The sequence below is a fragment of the Cydia fagiglandana genome, chromosome 22 (assembly GCF_963556715.1).
Source record: "Cydia fagiglandana chromosome 22, ilCydFagi1.1, whole genome shotgun sequence".
Lineage (NCBI taxonomy): Eukaryota > Metazoa > Arthropoda > Insecta > Lepidoptera > Tortricidae > Cydia > Cydia fagiglandana.
This window is the reverse complement of record NC_085953.1, coordinates 13474656-13492799: the sequence shown is the minus strand read 5'-3', so window position 1 is coordinate 13492799 and position 18144 is coordinate 13474656. Positions and strand designations below refer to the sequence as shown.

The 18144-nt window shown below is 39.2% G+C and overlaps 2 protein-coding genes across 2 annotated transcripts; one reads left to right on the top strand and one right to left on the bottom strand.

Moving 5' to 3' along the window:
* Positions 1-587: 587 nt before the first annotated feature.
* LOC134675676 (uncharacterized) lies at positions 588-11105 on the bottom strand. The gene is made up of 2 exons (XM_063534004.1): positions 9828-11105; positions 588-623 (listed from the first exon to the last, which is right to left on the bottom strand). The coding sequence occupies exons 1-2, from the start codon at positions 11103-11105 to the stop codon at positions 588-590; spliced, it is 1314 nt and encodes a 437-aa protein (XP_063390074.1).
* Positions 11106-13181: 2076 nt separating this feature from the next.
* On the top strand, positions 13182-14558 carry LOC134675675 (uncharacterized). The gene has a single exon (XM_063534003.1). It carries the CDS (start codon positions 13182-13184, stop codon positions 14556-14558), a length of 1377 nt encoding a protein of 458 aa, XP_063390073.1.
* Positions 14559-18144: the final 3586 nt, after the last annotated feature.

Here is an 18144-nt window from a genome sequence, read left to right as displayed (position 1 = left end):
GAGGGCGCAACAATAGTATTTTAGTGTGTTTGAGTTTTAGGTTTAGAATATAAAATGAATGACCACTTGTTTATGTTAGTTATAAAACGCATCAAAATTAGCTTTAAAAAAACCGGCCAAGTGCGAGTCGGACTCGCGTTTCTAGGGTTCCGTACATAAGTCCGACTCATGCTTGACTGTATATTTCTAATAGGTTTTCCTGCCATCTATAGGCAAATAACTATTTTATGTATTTTTTCAAAATTTTAGACCCAGTAGTTTCGGAGATGAAGGGAAATGGAAATTTTTTGGCTATTTTCATAAATAACTTTGAACTAAGTATTTTAAAATTATAAAAAAAAAAACGTGTAAAAACAAATAATATGTTTTGTTGCAGTTCAGTGCAAGTACCCTGTGTTATCTTCGAATGATGTGAGCAGTAAAAACATATTTCTACATTTGTACAGGGACAGCCCTGGGTGACGTCACGGTGCGGGCCTGGGCCGACCGTTAATTAAAATATCTTTTACAATGACGCAACGCCAATTGATTTAAACGCGGGCGCGGCAGACATACAAATGGCTTCCCTGCGAGGCCAACTCAATTGGTTATTTGGCAAATATCGTTTTGTGTTTTTGTCGAATCTGATAAACAACAAAGAATTATTAATACATTCTTGTATTACAGGGAAGACATTTGTATGTTTGTAAACATACGACTGCAGTTCCTTGTAAAGGCCAAGTCGATGGGCTAGGCTAGTCCATAGACATATTTAAAGTCAGACCGTAAAAAGTCTGCAGCGATTTTGATAGCCCACGCAGTGCAAGTGTCATTTTAAACGTCAAACTTCTATGAAATTATGACGTATAAATAACACTTACACTGCGTGGGCTATCAAATCCGCTGCAGACTTTTATTGGTGTGACTATAACAAATATTGTATTGTATTTTTGACTAAGTAATAATCAGGATAGCAAGTCAATTGGCTTTGTTATTTGAATTTTATTTTGACTTTCTCAGACAGATTAGTATAACAATACAATATTTTTATTATAGCGTTCGATTTAAGTGCCATTATATTAATAGCGGCTACGGAATAAATATTAGGAATGAAAAGCATAAGCGCCACGGAGTAAAAACCGATCAAGTGCGTGTCGGTTTGGCTTAGCGGTATAGAATGGTTTTAGGGAATGTTCTCAATACTGGATTTAAGGTGGTCACTGACGAGCTTTCCAACAGTCCAAATTGCGTGGCTGCAATCCAAAATAGGTCCGTGAATGTCAAAAACGTACAATGTTTAATATTAGGATGCCGTCCATTTGGATGAATCCATTGTACCGGCATCCATTTGGAAGGCTCGCCAATGGTCTGCTTTAGATATATGAAAAAAACCTGGAATTCAATATTTCTAACAATTCAGGAATAAAAACCCAAAGTACCCAAGAGCCGTATTCGCGAAAAACGGTAACGTGTGTAAGCGCTATTAAATACTTGGCAAGCAATATAATTATAATATTTATGTCATTAATTTAGGTCAATAGAGTTAGACCAAGAAAAGTCTGCAGCGATTTTTGTAGTCCACGCAGCGCAACTGTTATTTTAAACGTCAAAATTCTATGAAATTATGACGTATAAATAAATAACACTTGCACTGCATGGGCTATCAAAATCGCTGCAGACTTTTCTTGGTCTAACTCTAATTTTAATCTAATAAATCTTTTTGTAATTTGAAAAAACAAAACATTTTGAATCGTTTTGTATGGAAGCCTGCGTCGATTCCCAACTACGCTTCTACAAAGAGTTTCCTTGGCTACAAAGTATTCATTTGTATATAGGTAAATACGCATATCAAGTATTTGTACGTCAGAACAATATTATTAAAACTGAGTGAATAGATTGAATAGATCTAATTTTAAACCGGTCCTGAGTAATGACATCTAATATGGCGCCAGCAACCTCAAGGATGAAGTATCATCTTGAACTTGGCGGTTCTTTACCGTGCCTACTTATTGTGATAGTGATCACGTAGGTAATAATATTAAGGTTTTAAATATAAGTACCTAAGCATAGATAAATAAATCATTTAATTTCTGTGATCAATCTCCAGGGATCTCATATTATTGTCACTGAGACCCATAGAGGTACAATAATATAGAGATGACACGGGGAGGGGCCAAAGGATCGAACGAGATGCACTTATAGGAGTAGCAGAGAAAGCGGTATTATTGCTTGTCCTTGTCACAGTCTCACTTTTTGTTTGTTCCCCACCAAAAATTTTGTATGGTTTATGGTGGGCAACAAATAACCCTACCCAATTACGTAGATTGTTTTTGGTATGTTGTCAGGAATGTTAAAATGTGTTTTTAATATTGTCGCTTTGCGTATGTTTTGTCCCTCACGGAGGCACGCGTATGTATGTAATACTAGGTCTATGCTGAGACCGCTGTGCCCGCAGTATGGTCGTTCTTATCTACGTGACAGCGCGATAAAACTGTGTCTGTCACTTTCAATCGCGCTCCATTAAAAAGTGACGGAAATTTAGTCACGTGGATGAAGCCATCCATAATAGGCCTGCGGATACGATATAATTTTTATCAAGCACATACTTTTGCGAGTGATACAATATTTTTATATTAAAGAAAAAATTTAAAAAATTACCGCTTCGCTTTTTTTGTTTATTCACCTCCTTGAGGAAGTAAGAAGTGGCACAGAAATGGAAATTCCTATACATACTTAAAAACCGGCCAAGTGCGAATCGGACTCGCCCACCGAGGGTTCCGTACTTTTTAGTATTTGTTGTTATAGCGGCAATAGAAATACATTATCTGTGAAAATTTCAACTGTCTAGCTATCACGGTTCATGCGATACAGCCTGCTGACAGATAGACAGACAGCGGAGTCTTAGTAATAGGGTCCCGTTTTTCAATCAATCAGTAATTTTATTTCGTCATCATAGGTGTAAATACATTAGTACAGGTGATAGGGTGTTTTTATAATGCAGCTGCTATGATGTACCTTTCCGGCTTACGATATTTAAAATATAACTAAGTACATAATACAATGATTTACAATTAAAATATATTTAATAAAATAGATTTAATAAATATAAATGAGATCCAAGATCAAGATCGTATGGAGATCCAAGGGGGAGGCCTATGTTCAGCAGTGGACGTCTTATGGCTGAGATGATGATGATGATGATGAAATATAAATGTGTGTGTGTAATTACTCTTTGGGTACGGAACCCTAATAAATGAGTATATTCGATTCAAATCTCGACATTCGAAGTCCCTCAGGTATATAGGTAGGTACGTTAGTTTAGTACTATTTCCGTACCTGAGTAAACCTAGATTCGTCATATATTAGAATGCATAGCGCGCTTATCCTAGATCTGTGCGTGCCTCCGGGCCCGATGCGTCACGGGATTCGAACCCACACCAATAGCTATTAAAGGTTTTTACATATTTGATTCTAGCCTTTATTACGCCCCAATACAGTCTGACAAAAAAAGAGTAGAAATTAAAAAGTGGCACCACTGTAGTGTTTACCAATTTATATAAGAAAACGGGACGACACTTTTTAATTTCTACTCTGTTTTGTGTTCTGTAGAACACTGCTTATAAGATGTCACATCGATACGATACTGATCTGACAGTGTCAAAAGCGATATTTCTTCAACAAAAAAACGTGACTTTTGACACTGACACATCGTTATCGTATCGGTGTGACATCTAATAATAAGTACGCATTGTTCGAATAGGGCCGGTTGTAACAAGCAACGAGTGGCCGGGCATTTAGAGGATCAGAGGGTCTACCGCGAACCACGTTCGACGTGTTGCCTTCCTGTCATACTTACGTACGAATTTACAAGTGCGACAGAGAGGCAACACGTCGAACGTGGTTCGCGGTAGGCCCTCAGAACTCGGGTCCCAACAGCTTGCCTGATTTTTAGACAGTTTTAATTTTTTATACTTGATAGTTACTTATGTTATGTTTAAATATGTACCATATGTGTACTAAAATGACAGGTGTTTACAATATAAATTGACAAAATGTGGAATACAAACCTCAGGGACCTTAAATTGAGATTAAATGATTTATGGATTAGGGCCTTGACCTCCGGATGTGACGTCACGAGAATGCACCGAGGAGGCTGCCCTGTGTATGACACATGTTTGACTTATTTCCGCTAAACAACCTTTAATAGACTAATGGTAAGAGCGACATTTACCCGTGTTTTCTCGTGGGAACTCGAAAAGCCTAAGAGATTTAATAAAAACAGGCCAAGTGCGAGTCGGATTCGCGCACGAAGGGTTCCGTATAATTTACACAAAAAACACCAAAATATCACGTTTATTGTATGGGAGTCCCACTTAAATATTTATTATATTCTATTGTTAGTATTTGTTGTTTTAGCGTCAACAGAAATACATCATCTGTGAAAATTTCAACTGCCTAGCTAGCACGGTTCATGAGACACAGCCTGGTGACAGACAGATGGACAGCGTCTTATAGTTCGTTTTTTTTAGCATTAGAAAGAACTTGCAAGAAGGTAAGCGATCTTGACATGTCTTTTAATTGAAAAACGCTTTTTAAAAATCAAAAACAATTATTTATGAAAGCAGAAGAATGTAAATGATCGTATTACATTCATAATTGTTACATATTTGCCGTAACTTATTTTTAAACTGTGTTTACCTTATTTCTAAAGCTTAAAAAAACGAACTATAGTAATAGGGTCCCGATTTTAGGGGGGGGGGAGGAGGGAAGGGGTCGCAGGCTCACTCGCGCCAATACATGTGATGTACGGAGCGTACGAGCGAAATGCATTATAACATTTATAACTGAATGGCATCATTTAGATCATTTAGATGTCACTCTGATATCAGTGTGTGTACGTTCAAATTGGCCTGTACAGATGTAGTGCATATTTGTTACAATCGTGTTTTTTCGGAAAAGTTCGTATTTGTCATGCTATTTCAGTCAATCTCAGTACTTTTTGTACTCGTTCGTACGTTTCCGTGAAAATACGACGGAACACAATTCTGCACGACATCTGTAGGTACCTAATGGTTTAAACAGTAGTGTAAATGATTCATATTTCTTGGAATCATTAAAATGGCTCTGTTTCAGTTTCGGTGTCGAGTTTCATGACTGAATCACTGGAAGATGAATATTTATGATTCATTTTATTACTCTTTAAGACAGGGTTCCCAAATTAACTGTTATCTTGTGTCTCAATGTTAATTCATTAATAGTTATTTGTTTTACAAGGGGGCAAAGTTGTTGTTTAACCGCTCGTGCTAATATTGATAGCCGAGCAAGCGAAAGATTCCAAAATTGAACCACGAGCGTAGCGAGTGGTTCGAAAAATGGAATCTTGAGCTTTGCGAGGGTTTCAAAGCACGAGGGTTAAACAAAATTTTCCCCCGAGTGAAACACAACATTTTTCACCACACCAACCCGAAGCAAATATTAAATGTAAAATATCAAACAAAATCAAACCAAGTCAAATCCCAATTAATGTTATTAAATATTTATCATCCAAAATCATCATTTAAAAGTCAATTCTACCGGCAAACATAAGAAAACAACTCAAAATTTGCATTTGATTACTTTGCCTCACATGTGAATAAAATGCAACTTTGCTATCAGTTTTTGAAGTGCAAAGTTAGCCTTTCCGAGCTGGTGTGGTGAAAAATAAATAAAATTTCAAATGTACGTCGAATTCCTTGAAATAAAGAAATTCGGGCCTCTTAATAACATGACGTCACTTCGTTTCTCATACTTACATAAAATATTTGACCACACTTGGTACTCTTGGTAGTCTAGCATGAGTTGCGTTCTCGCGCGCGACTCCATTACATCAAGCGCGACTTCAAGCATGGCTCGCGCGCGAGAATCCAACTTGTGCTAGACCGCCAGTAGGTATACATAGCGGGACCTTTGGAGGACCTCAAACTGTACCTAGTCCGTTTTTTAGCATTTGAAAAGATTACGCACGACCCGATTAGAACTTTAAGATACGCCAGTTAATAGATCTAGAAACGATATAGATTAGATATGTCAGTGTCGAATGTGACGTTTCTTCAAACAAAAACGTCTCTTTGGACACTGATACATCTAATCCATATCGTTTCTAGATCTATAAGTTCGAATCGGGCAGACAATCTTGATGGGTCTTTTTATAGAAATACGCTTGTAAAAAATAGTAACTAATTATAATTACCTACTTATATATATTATATAACCAAAAGAGATGAAGATAAATATAGTTAGTTATTTGTAAAGAATGTAAATTAACATAATGTAGCTCAATATTAGATAACAATTATCGGAAATACGGAAGTATGCCAAATATCAGCACAGTCAGGAAGTGGTGTAAATTAAAGTTTACAAGATTTGAAGCAAATATGTATAAAAAATACATAAACACAAATATACATAGATACGCGGTGAAGCTAAATAAAAGTGTGAACAAGTAACCGTCAAAAATATTTTTTGATAAGTAGGTACACACTTTTATTGCCGACTGTACTTTTTCTACTTTGCATGTCTATAAAGTACTTCTCGAGACCTTTCAAATGAGCCTAAACTCAATGTGTGTATGGTTTTCCATCGAAGAGTTCCTTTGGCTACCTTCCGACTGCATCATCATATCAGCTCCATGTTAGGATATTATTGCATTGTCATCGGAAATATGGAGTCATGCGTAACGTCAGCTCGATCAGACACCCAGAAGTGGTTCAAATTTAAGTTACAAGATTTGAAGCACCATATACAAAGAGATATAGGTATAGATACGCGGTGAAGCTTAATAAAAGTGTGTGAAAAATAAAATAAATCCAACTTTAATTTAAAAACCGCAATTAAAGTGACCGGCCACGTTGACATTCCAACCGCCAAAATTTGAAAACAGAAACTTCGAAAATGGAACACGGCCAACCAATTCCTTTACTTATCGCCCCGCGCGTCATCAGCGGCCGCCCCACAATAAATAAAATTTAACAGAATGAGGGAAAAAAATCAATACCACTAGTCGGTCCACTATCGCCCCTCTAATTTACGATACGATAAAAACAACCGTTGTGTGGGTGTATCATATTAGCCAGTATTCACGAACGCGCCCTTATGTAATGTCATCAATAATTTAAGAACGCGATTGATTCGAATTTCGAATCTGTGCAATTGAAAAGCCGTTATAGAATGTAATTGTAAGGTTATGTTATGAATAGTTATTAAATAATGTAGTAAATGTCAATCTGACATGGTTCTATGGTAGTATGATACGTTGATTGTAATGGTAGGTACTGATGGTACTTACGGGTATAGTAGCCGTCAAATGTTCTGGTAGTTCAGCATGCTAGCAGGGGGCACTGACCCCACACCGACGCGCCATCTTTCAGTTGAAACGTCAATTTTTCAAATTCCGAATTGCCAACTGTCAAACTCCGCAACTTGGAAACTTTTTGGTAAATCTCTCGTTGTATTCCGTGTAAAGTTTGTTGTATTACGCCTAGCTATAAACACTTGATTGTATAAAACGGTATAAAAATATTAAAATTATGAACGATGGAAAAACTTGTAAATGAAAACGAAATATAAATATATATTAATAATAATAAAAACGTTCTTGCCGCTCAGAGTTCGAGCGCCTACTGACTTAAAATTTTTGGGTATAAAAACATGCTACAATGGCCTCCCGAGGCGGGAACCTCCTTGATACTTGCGCGGGAAACTCGGCACGAGCCCTTTCCGGGATCCCGTCGAGCCAAAACCACCCCTAACACTAGCAACTCAAAGCTCAATTCAGTTCGCATCAAAATCAGCTTTTCACTTCTATTCATGATCCACAATAACAATTCTAGTTGTAAATTACAGGAACTTATTTCGAAAACCTATTTCTTTGGATTTCCGACATGGTTTTCTTTTCAAACTTCGTGGTTATATTTATTTTTACGAATGTAGGAGCTGACAAATATAGCCTTAACCTTAAAATGAACGATCCTTAATGTTGTACACTTACTTTAACTTATTTACCTATTACAATATAAAAGGGCATTTTTATTTTTTTATAGATAAATTAAAAGACATATTCAGCAAGTTAAGAAAAGAGCTTAAAATCAATCTAAATTTTCACGAAAACTTGCTTCCTTAGAGAAAGTTTTCATTTCTAGGTTTAAAAGAAATGAAGTATGTATTTGTTTTATTTTCGTATTGCTTGCATATTTTAAAGTTTGTTATCTGTACTTTAAAGTTGAACAATAATCATAGTTATTCCATATGTATGACAAGAATCCACCTATGAATTGCACGTTTTATGACTAAATTCTAAAGTAAAAAAAAAATGAAAGTAATTTACATAATTAAGTTTAAGAAATATTTTCAGGCATGTAGATATTTTTACCGACAAGTTGTTATTAGGAAACTAGTATTAATGAAGTGAGAAATGAATATTTAATTTTTTTTTCAAATATTTCGTGAGTGTAGTGCAGACACCATCCATTATTACTTGTACCTGCGTTTTAAGATACTTCTTATTAATTCAGTGGAAAGGTCCAAGCTTTCAGCAATAGAGTGATCTTCACAAATCATTAGTTTCATGAATTAACAGAGAACCTACCCATATTTTCAGCCACGTAAATACTGGCCAAGTATCAAGCTTATTACAGCGCGGTAGGCTACGCATGTGTGCGTGCGGGTGGGGGCCGCGGGTGAAATTTTTCGTTTTTCGCCCACTTTTCCGTCCCGCTCTAGTTTTTCGTCTCCCTCGTTTTTTCTTCGCCCGCTTTCTTCCTAGTGCCCCACCACATGTGTGCCGCGCAGTATATGCGAAGGAAGCAGAGGAGGCGTTTCCGGTTTCAGCCGGTTTCCGATTTATATTGTTTTGTAGTGTCTGTGCTTGAATAAAAGCTTTATAATTAAATAATAAATAATGTTACACAATTTAATAGAATATGTTACACAAAGTGACTTAGCCTCACAGTAAGCTCAACAATGCTTGTGTTGTGGGTACTTCAACAATCATAAATACTGATTTAAACTTTCACGATTATTAAACATTATCAAACTGCACAACGGGACTTAATCGCGTATTTAAGTTTTAAGATTTACCTCCGACGTTTCGAGGACGGCGTTGTCCCCGTGGTCTCGGAGAAGACTGGCTCAAGTTGACATCAACATCTTCTAGCCGCGCGAGTTTTTCGAACTACCCGCACTTGGTCTTGTTTATCAGTTTGAACGTTTTGCGCACTAGGGATGTCACTCTGTCGACACACAACACTAACGATATTCGATTTATCGACTGTCGATATTCGTTTCCGCTTACATTTACTAATGACTGGATTCCATGTGGATGAGATCTTAAAACCCTCGTCCCGATTAAAATTGCAATGTTTTTTGATTTCAATGGCTTCCCGCACTTTTCTACTGTAGAAATGGCGATCCGTGGAGAGGATTTTAGGGTTATGCAGCTCAATCCAGTGGTTTGGTCCTGACTCCAGCAAATGCTCAGCCACCGCAGACTTGTTGACCTGACGATTTTTGACAGCTGCGATATGTTCCTTAACTCTTTCTGCTATGGTGCGCTTAGTTTCTCCGATATAGGAACTACCACAACTGCAATCTATTTTATAAACGCCAGGTGACTGGAACGGAATAACGTCCTTCGGTGACCTTAGGCTCCCTGCTACTTTGGATAAAGGTGTGTACACCGTCTTTATAGAGTACTTTCCAAGTACTGTGCCAACTTTATCCGTTACCCCTTTTACATACGGCAAAAATGCCGGCTGTCTGGAGACATCAGGACGTTTCCGCCTTGCCTTTCGTCTGGGTTGCCACTTTTTTACCTTGTACCCGTTCCTCCTTAGTACCTCCTGAATATGCGACATCTCGCTCTCTAAATATTCAGGGTCACACAGATCATGTGCTCTGTTTACTAGCGAGGTAACCACCGATTGTAAGTGACGAGGATGGTGGTGAGAAAGGGCGTTCAAATACCTGTCAGTGTGTGTAGGTTTCCTATAAACAGTATGAGTTAGGGTTCCGTCCACTCGACCAATCACTTTCACGTCCAAAAACGGCAAACTGCGCTGTGATTCCAATTCATACGTGAACTTCGTCTTCGGATGAATTGAATTTAGATATCGGAGTAGTTGCTCCACCTCCTGCTTCCCACCCTTCATAATACAGAAAACATCATCCACATAGCGCTTCCACAACTTCACCGCCCAAGGCTGCAAGTTTATACTGGCTTCGATATGCTCCATCCAGATATTTGCCAAAACCGGTGCTACAGGGCTACCCATGGCTACCCCATCAATCTGGAGGTAATGCTTTCCACAATACAAAAAGTAGCTTCCTTCCAAGCAGTTCCTCAGCAACACCATTACTGACTCCGATATACCCTCATCGCTCAGTTTCCTTCTGACTACTTCTAGACATTCTTTAACGGGAACATTGGTGAAGAGCGACTCAACGTCAAAGCTCACCATTACCTCATCTGGTTCCAGCGTTATTCCCTTGAGAATATCTATAAAGTGACGAGAGTCCTTCACAAAAGACGACATACTACCCACAAGCGGCTGCAACACCGACGCAACATGCTTTGCAAGATCGTAAGTGGGAGAAGAGATTTGACTCACGATAGGCCGCAAAGGCACATTCCTTTTATGTACTTTTGGCAATCCGTACAGTTTAGGTGGCAGTACGATCTTGGGTTTGTACAACCGATCGAACACGTCTTCTTCGAACAACTCCCTGTTGTCTTTGATGACAGCCCTAATGCGACGAGAGACCCTAGCTGTAGGGTTGTACGAAACAGGCTTGTATACGAGACTGTCATCCAGTAAGTGCCGTATTTTGCTGTCATAATCCGTTGAGTTCATCACTACAGTGGCGTTTCCCTTGTCAGCCTTAAGAACCAGGATGTCCTCATTTTCCTTTAGATCCCTAAGGGCTGATCGCTCCTCCGCAGTGGTATTACTCTTTGGAAGTTTGGCTTTCCTTAGAATAACGGCAACATCCTGTCTTAACTCTTCCGCGTCGCACGACGGCACCTTGTTACGCGTTATAGCCTCCTCAACACCACAGATCACAGTCTCATACGGAACCCTCTTAGGCGTCATTGCAAAATTTAAGCCTTTTTCCAGTACGCTAACAGTTGCATTATCCAGTGTAGCACTCGATAAATTCACAACTGTGGTGGTAGTTTTGTCCCCATGATGATCACTTGTACTCACGTTTCTCCCATATCGATAAAGCAGTCTGTCATATTTCTTATCATGCACATCACTACTAGACTTAGAAATACGATCCGCTTGTTCAAAGGTTATCCGATCGAGTAAATCAAAATCATCACGTGACAACACTGCACTACACATACAATGCACCTCGTACAACTCACACTGCACTTTGTTCAAGTCTGAATAATTGTTTCTTATTAGCAGTTTTAAAAGACGGATGCTAGCAGCCCTTAGAATATTTGCAGAAAACGGTATGTCCCTACGCGGTTTTATCCTAACACACGTAGGTAGTAAGTCCGAATCGCGACACTTAATTAAAAATGACAACGACGTTATTATTCGCACTCGTTTCCTACGCAAATATCCCAGACGTTTTATTTTATTTGCTAATTCCGGCCCGTACCGGTTTGCAAAACACTGATTTAAACTTTCACGATTATTAAACATTATCAAACTGCACAACGGGACTTAATCGCGTATTTAAGTTTTAAGATTTACCTCCGACGTTTCGAGGACGGCGTTGTCCCCGTGGTCTCGGAGAAGACTGGCTCAAGTTGACATCAACATCTTCTAGCCGCGCGAGTTTTTCGAACTACCCGCACTTGGTCTTGTTTATCAGTTTGAACGTTTTGCGCACTAGGGATGTCACTCTGTCGACACACAACACTAACGATATTCGATTTATCGACTGTCGATATTCGTTTCCGCTTACATTTACTAATGACTGGATTCCATGTGGATGAGATCTTAAAACCCTCGTCCCGATTAAAATTGCAATGTTTTTTGATTTCAATGGCTTCCCGCACTTTTCTACTGTAGAAATGGCGATCCGTGGAGAGGATTTTAGGGTTATGCAGCTCAATCCAGTGGTTTGGTCCTGACTCCAGCAAATGCTCAGCCACCGCAGACTTGTTGACCTGACGATTTTTGACAGCTGCGATATGTTCCTTAACTCTTTCTGCTATGGTGCGCTTAGTTTCTCCGATATAGGAACTACCACAACTGCAATCTATTTTATAAACGCCAGGTGACTGGAACGGAATAACGTCCTTCGGTGACCTTAGGCTCCCTGCTACTTTGGATAAAGGTGTGTACACCGTCTTTATAGAGTACTTTCCAAGTACTGTGCCAACTTTATCCGTTACCCCCTTTTACATACGGCAAAAATGCCGGCTGTCTGGAGACATCAGGACGTTTCCGCCTTGCCTTTCGTCTGGGTTGCCACTTTTTTACCTTGTACCCGTTCCTCCTTAGTACCTCCTGAATATGCGACATCTCGCTCTCTAAATATTCAGGGTCACACAGATCATGTGCTCTGTTTACTAGCGAGGTAACCACCGATTGTAAGTGACGAGGATGGTGGTGAGAAAGGGCGTTCAAATACCTGTCAGTGTGTGTAGGTTTCCTATAAACAGTATGAGTTAGGGTTCCGTCCACTCGACCAATCACTTTCACGTCCAAAAACGGCAAACTGCGCTGTGATTCCAATTCATACGTGAACTTCGTCTTCGGATGAATTGAATTTAGATATCGGAGTAGTTGCTCCACCTCCTGCTTCCCACCCTTCATAATACAGAAAACATCATCCACATAGCGCTTCCACAACTTCACCGCCCAAGGCTGCAAGTTTATACTGGCTTCGATATGCTCCATCCAGATATTTGCCAAAACCGGTGCTACAGGGCTACCCATGGCTACCCCATCAATCTGGAGGTAATGCTTTCCACAATACAAAAAATAGCTTCCTTTCAAGCTTCCTTTGAACAAGCGGATCGTATTTCTAAGTCTAGTAGTGATGTGCATGATAAGAAATATGACAGACTGCTTTATCGATATGGGAGAAACGTGAGTACAAGTGATCATCATGGGGACAAAACTACCACCACAGTTGTGAATTTATCGAGTGCTACACTGGATAATGCAACTGTTAGCGTACTGGAAAAAGGCTTAAATTTTGCAATGACGCCTAAGAGGGTTCCGTATGAGACTGTGATCTGTGGTGTTGAGGAGGCTATAACGCGTAACAAGGTGCCGTCGTGCGACGCGGAAGAGTTAAGACAGGATGTTGCCGTTATTCTAAGGAAAGCCAAACTTCCAAAGAGTAATACCACTGCGGAGGAGCGATCAGCCCTTAGGGATCTAAAGGAAAATGAGGACATCCTGGTTCTTAAGGCTGACAAGGGAAACGCCACTGTAGTGATGAACTCAACGGATTATGACAGCAAAATACGGCACTTACTGGATGACAGTCTCGTATACAAGCCTGTTTCGTACAACCCTACAGCTAGGGTCTCTCGTCGCATTAGGGCTGTCATCAAAGACAACAGGGAGTTGTTCGAAGAAGACGTGTTCGATCGGTTGTACAAACCCAAGATCGTACTGCCACCTAAACTGTACGGATTGCCAAAAGTACATAAAAGGAATGTGCCTTTGCGGCCTATCGTGAGTCAAATCTCTTCTCCCACTTACGATCTTGCAAAGCATGTTGCGTCGGTGTTGCAGCCGCTTGTGGGTAGTATGTCGTCTTTTGTGAAGGACTCTCGTCACTTTATAGATATTCTCAAGGGAATAACGCTGGAACCAGATGAGGTAATGGTGAGCTTTGACGTTGAGTCGCTCTTCACCAATGTTCCCGTTAAAGAATGTCTAGAAGTAGTCAGAAGGAAACTGAGCGATGAGGGTATATCGGAGTCAGTAATGGTGTTGCTGAGGAACTGCTTGGAAGGAAGCTACTTTTTGTATTGTGGAAAGCATTACCTCCAGATTGATGGGGTAGCCATGGGTAGCCCTGTAGCACCGGTTTTGGCAAATATCTGGATGGAGCATATCGAAGCCAGTATAAACTTGCAGCCTTGGGCGGTGAAGTTGTGGAAGCGCTATGTGGATGATGTTTTCTGTATTATGAAGGGTGGGAAGCAGGAGGTGGAGCAACTACTCCGATATCTAAATTCAATTCATCCGAAGACGAAGTTCACGTATGAATTGGAATCACAGCGCAGTTTGCCGTTTTTGGACGTGAAAGTGATTGGTCGAGTGGACGGAACCCTAACTCATACTGTTTATAGGAAACCTACACACACTGACAGGTATTTGAACGCCCTTTCTCACCACCATCCTCGTCACTTACAATCGGTGGTTACCTCGCTAGTAAACAGAGCACATGATCTGTGTGACCCTGAATATTTAGAGAGCGAGATGTCGCATATTCAGGAGGTACTAAGGAGGAACGGGTACAAGGTAAAAAAGTGGCAACCCAGACGAAAGGCAAGGCGGAAACGTCCTGATGTCTCCAGACAGCCGGCATTTTTGCCGTATGTAAAAGGGGGTAACGGATAAAGTTGGCACAGTACTTGGAAAGTACTCTATAAAGACGGTGTACACACCTTTATCCAAAGTAGCAGGGAGCCTAAGGTCACCGAAGGACGTTATTCCGTTCCAGTCACCTGGCGTTTATAAAATAGATTGCAGTTGTGGTAGTTCCTATATCGGAGAAACTAAGCGCACCATAGCAGAAAGAGTTAAGGAACATATCGCAGCTGTCAAAAATCGTCAGGTCAACAAGTCTGCGGTGGCTGAGCATTTGCTGGAGTCAGGACCAAACCACTGGATTGAGCTGCATAACCCTAAAATCCTCTCCACGGATCGCCATTTCTACAGTAGAAAAGTGCGGGAAGCCATTGAAATCAAAAAACATTGCAATTTTAATCGGGACGAGGGTTTTAAGATCTCATCCACATGGAATCCAGTCATTAGTAAATGTAAGCGGAAACGAATATCGACAGTCGATAAATCGAATATCGTTAGTGTTGTGTGTCGACAGAGTGACATCCCTAGTGCGCAAAACGTTCAAACTGATAAACAAGACCAAGTGCGGGTAGTTCGAAAAACTCGCGCGGCTAGAAGATGTTGATGTCAACTTGAGCCAGTCTTCTCCGAGACCACGGGGACAACGCCGTCCTCGAAACGTCGGAGGTAAATCTTAAAACTTAAATACGCGATTAAGTCCCGTTGTGCAGTTTGATAATCATAAATACTTTTATAAACTACAAATATTTATAATTTATAAATACTTACATACATAGAAAACACCCATAGTAGGCCAAGCAATAAGAAGTTATAGAGGGAAATGCTAGGAACACAATTTTTGACTCCGTAGCTTTGTTTGGACTAGTTACGAGGTGAACATATCAAAAGTCCCCGGCCGTAGCCCCGGTGCTGGGGGGTAGAGGGGGGAAAGAAGGTCTCATTTTTCGGTTTTTCACGTATATCTTGGAAACTTTGCGTCTTAGCGACATGACTACTAAGACAAACTAAAAGCTGATAAAATTTGTTACAAGTTTTATTCAGTCAAGTTTTTCGATATCTTGAATAGTTTTTGAGATATCCGCTCTTGAAAGTTTATTTAGGGCTTTCAATTTTATCTTGATATCTACATTAGTGAAGCTCTTAGGCCGTGTTTGGTATCATTTTCGTATAAGTCGTGGGTGCTGAATTCATTTTTGGTATCACATTGACACCATTCCTAAGAAAAAACACATAAACTTTAAACAAATACCTTTTTTTTAAATTCCTCTTCACGCTTAAACCGCTCAACCGATTTAATTGAAATTTGGTATACAGATATTTCGAGTCCCAAGACAGGACATAAGATACTTTTTATCTCAATAATCATCCTTTAAAGTTGTGAAATAGAGTATGGGGGGAATTCAACTTCGTCGACGAAACTGCATTCCTGAGGTTAATACTGCTTAAGGTAAGGTTTATAGTCATGTTTGGTATCATTTTCATCTAAATCACAGATGTATACCATCCTAAATTTCATCTAAACCGGTTCAGCGGTTATTGACTCCCCATACAAACTTCCACCCCACTTTTCACACCCTCAAAAGATGTTTTTCGTTATAAAAACTATCTTATGTCCTGTGTCGAGACTGAAACTATTTGTATATCAAATTTCAACAAAATTGGTTCAGCGGGTTAAGCGTGAAGAGGGATTTAAAAAAATATATTTTTTTAAATTTTGGTTTTACTTCGAAATAGTGTTAATGTGATACCATAAATGAATTCAGCACCCCCGATTTGTACGAAAATGATACCAAACATGGCCCAACAGCTTCACTGATGTAGATATCAAGATAAAATTAAAATCCCTAAATAAACTTTCAAGAGCGGGTATCTCAAAAACTATTCAAGATATCGAAAAACTTGACTGGATAAAACTTGTAACTAATTTTATCAGCTTTCGGTTTGTCTTAGTAGTCATGTCGCTAAGACGCAAAGTTTCCAAGATATCAATGAAAAACCGAAAAATTCGACCTTCTTACCCCCCTCTACCCCCCAGCACCGGGGCTACAAGCGGGGACTTTTGATATGTTCACCTCCTAACTAGTCCAAACAAAGTTACGGAGTCAAAAATTGTGTTCCAAGCATTTCCCTCTACAACGTTTTTTGAGCATTCATTTACTGACCTATAGCTCAGGAACAAATATACGTGCCCATTACACAAATAAATGCCCTTACCAGGATTTGAACCCGGGACCATCGGCTTCATAAGCAGGGTCACTACCGTCAAGACCGGATGTCAAAAAAATTACAGTTTAAGTGTGTTAGGTTCCAGTTCTAACATATTGACGTGAAAATCATTATATAATTTAATTAGGCAAATAGGCACCCACCATTTCCCATTTATTAGCTCCACAGAACTCTGCATGTAAAATTGTAAATAAGGAATTGATAAAAAAAATAGTGCTCGGTTTTAATATTATGACATTTTATTTAATTTTAGTCTAAAGGTATTTGTAATATGGGCCTTGTTGCTTGAATCAAAATTTAAACAGCTAAGCAAATATGTTTTCAAAAAATCGTGTAAATATTCCATTAATCAAAAAAAGTGAAACGAAGATGTACATGAAATTGTGTAAAAATATTGTCCATATCCAGCGAGGAATAATTGGGACTACGCTTGTATGTATGAAAGAAGGTCAGATCACTATCCTCTTAAGTTTAAACAAATACTCAAAAGCGTATATAATTTAACAATTAATTGCACACACACTTATAATGGTTTTTAAATTGTGTATTGCTTGACATTTGTATAATTATAATCAATTGTTATTTTCCTACTGACTTGACGATCATTAATATAAATTCGTATAAATTACTGTAAAATATGATGAAAAAGGTCTCCATCGCCATACAGCGGGATAACGCTGTTAGTGTAATGGAGACCTTTGGACCCGGCATGGCTCAGAACGGGTTTTAGTATCTTAATATTTGTACATATGTATTGTAAAAGATATAAAGTCAGGTCATCTAAAATGAATAAATGTTGACATGTTACGAAAAATAGTATGTAAAATATAATAAATAAATCTAAATATAAACTGAAGTAAAACAATGTTGCCACTGCAATAATTTGTTTGTAAAATAGTAAATTCCTTTTTATAAATAAACACGCTAAGATAATTCTGTTTATTTATTGGTAATTTTACTCCTAACTAATACGATTTTAAAAAGTACTTTTATTTACTAATTTTTACATAAACGAGATGAGCTTAAAGCCCGGCCGCCAGCCTCAATTTCCTACAACTATTTAGGTGGTGTGCTGACGTGCCCAAAATTTAGCAAGAAGATAGGGTACGTGAGGCACTTAAGGGCGCACCAGAGAGTGGAACAGCTACACTCTAATAACACGAGTTAAAAATTGCCTACTCCAGAGCACACAGTCGCTGTGGCCGAAATCCGTCAGGAGAGAGCATCAGCATTTACATAAATAAATACAAGACGCGCTAGTAAAAAGTGGCAACATTGTCTTACTTCTTTTGGAATCTTATTACGATTTTCAGTTTCGAAATAAGTGTTTAATCTGAGTTGTTGTGGTATACTGCGCGCTGCGTGCGGCGGCGCCCGCCCTCGCTCCTCC